Source organism: Lactuca sativa, chromosome 7 (genome assembly GCF_002870075.4).
Source record: "Lactuca sativa cultivar Salinas chromosome 7, Lsat_Salinas_v11, whole genome shotgun sequence".
NCBI classification, from domain to species: Eukaryota; Viridiplantae; Streptophyta; class Magnoliopsida; order Asterales; family Asteraceae; genus Lactuca; species Lactuca sativa.
The window spans coordinates 99,220,206-99,222,735 of NC_056629.2; the positions used below are offsets into that span (position 1 = coordinate 99,220,206).

General features: G+C 36.9%; 1 protein-coding gene across 1 annotated transcript; it reads left to right on the top strand.

The window, feature by feature from the left end:
- Positions 1–1,285: 1,285 nt before the first annotated feature.
- Positions 1,286–1,861, top strand: LOC128127297 (uncharacterized mitochondrial protein AtMg00810-like). Its single transcript, XM_052765752.1, has one exon. It carries the CDS (start codon positions 1,286–1,288, stop codon positions 1,859–1,861), a length of 576 nt encoding a protein of 191 aa, XP_052621712.1.
- Positions 1,862–2,530: the final 669 nt, after the last annotated feature.

Genomic DNA, 2,530 nt, shown 5'->3' on the forward strand with positions numbered 1-2,530 from the left:
TGCAAAATAATAATTTTTCCAAGGTTCATAACCTATCTAACATGGCATGGGGTACTTTTAAACATAAAAGAATTAGATGAGATTACATACCTTTTGATGATGAGTTTGATTCCGGAGGAGTTTGAGGGCCAAGCACCAATAGTGTGAATGCCTCAAATGGAATCATAAATCACCACAAACTCTTGGAAAACTTTGAGAGAGTGTATACACACATAAAGTCGGCCACACACAAACACACATACTCTAGTAACACTAGTCACACTAGTGGCTATTTCATGCAACATAAGCATGCTTATATAGTGTACATGATTAGGGTGAAACCCTAATAACCCATGACCTTTCCTTTTCCAAGGATCCATGGGTTAAAAGCTCCATGGATCATCCATGGACTTCCATACAAGCCTAGCCCATTAACAAATGAGTGTTAGCCCACACTATATAAAACCAATAGCCCACAATCTAATTAGTCTTCCTTTTAATCTCTAAATTAATTCATAATTAATTTAAGACTAAGACTAATTAAATAACATGACTTCATATTAATATATCATAACTTATAATATATTAATAAACATATGTGTATAACTCTCATAAAATTATCCATAAATAGTTCGGATGAAATGCAACCCAAATGGACCATGCCGGGTCAGGTCAAGTATATACCAAATAAGTTATGGACTTAGACACCTTATCCAACAAATCTTCCCACCTAGCTCTTAACGACCAAAATTGGCGTAATGCTATTACCATTGAAAACCAAGGCTTGCAACACAATCAAACATAGGAGCTTGTCCCACACCCAACTAACGCAAATGTAATACATTGATTGTGGCTATATTGCCATAAATATCGCTCGGATGGATCTCTTGAATGGTGCAAGGCAAGTTTGGTCATAAACGGAAAATTTCAAAAAATAGGCCTCGATTGTGATGACACCTTCAGTCTAGTAGTTAAACGCACAACTATTCGGACAGTTCTTAGCCTTGTCGTCTCTCGTAACTGTCTCACCAAACAATTAGATGTTAAAAATGCTTTTTTGCATGGGTATCTTAATAAGACAATGTTTATGCATCAACCACCAAGGTTTGTGGACCAGTAAACACCAACTCATGTGTGAAGGTTATGGAAATTATTATATGGACTAAAGCAAGCGCCTCGGACTTGGTACAGCCAATTTGCAACTTTTGTTACATCAAAGGGTTTCAAACGAAGCGTTTCCAGCCATTCATTATTCATATTTAACAAAGCGAATGCCACTGAATATCTTCTATTATACGTCGATGACATGATTCTTACTACATTTAATAATAACCTCTTGCAAAGAATCACCGATCTTCTATCCACGAAATTTGCAATTACAGATCTTGGTATTCTAAAGCACTTCCTTGGTGTTACAGCCAGACGCACTTCGTCTGGTCTTTTTCTATCACAGGAAATGTACGCCAAGGAGATTCTTGAAAGAGAAAATATGTCAAACTGCAAACCCGCCTCCACACCAGTAGAAACTGGATCCAAACTAAGCGTTGTTTTGGGGGCTCCCTTAACTGATAGATCTCTTTATCGTAGCTTAGCCGGTACACTTCAATACCTTACATTCACACGCCCAGATTCTACTGATGCAGTTCAACAAGTTTGCCTATTCATGCATGTGCAGCGCGAATCACATCTAGAGATCCTCAATCGAATATTGTGTTACCTAAAAGGAACAATCCATCATGGCCTTTACTTTCGAGCTAACCAATCACTAAAGCTTACACAGTACACATATGCCGATTCGGGAGGATGTCCAGACTCCCTCATATCCACTTCAGGCTACTGTGTGATTTTGGGTGATAATCTAATATCAAGGTCAGGCAAGTGACAAGCAACTATCTCCAGATCTAGTGCAGAGGAAGAATATCGAAGCATTGATAATGTTGTTGTTGAAACTAGCTGGGTTATGAACCTTCTTTTAGAACTTTATGTTCCTATACGACAAGCCAGATTGATTTATTGTGACCATGTATCTACAGTCTATCTTTCCGCCAACCCGATTCAACACCAACGTACCAAACGTGTTGAATTAGACATACATTTTGTTAGGGAAAAAGTACGACTTGGCTAGGTTAAGGTTTTCCATTTCCCAGCTGAATAACAATATGTCGATATTTTTACAAAAGGCCTTCCCAAATCTTATTTGAAAGCTTTCGATCCACTGAGGGGGAATATTAGTAAATAAAATAATATAGTGTATATATTTAGATTATTGTATTTGATTGTTTCCTTATTATAAGGATTCGGTTCTTGCATTTGTATATATACATGTATCAATGAATGAGATAAGTAAGGGATTATAATAAACCTTTACAACACACCATTGTCTCTCAATTATTTTATTTTCTTTTTTGAATTTTCTTTTACGAACAATGGGTTGGTATATGTGTAGACCCGGGACCTCCTTGTCAGACATCTTGTTAACTAAGTGGGCTAGCTCTAAATTTGTTATAAAATACACAAATCCACAAATCTGACTCATAAATCGGAAAATTTG

Bases quoted from the DNA above. Each gene is read 5' to 3' on its own strand.
- LOC128127297 (XM_052765752.1), top strand. From the start codon at position 1,286: ATGATTCTTACTACATTTAATAATAACCTCTTGCAAAGAATCACCGAT.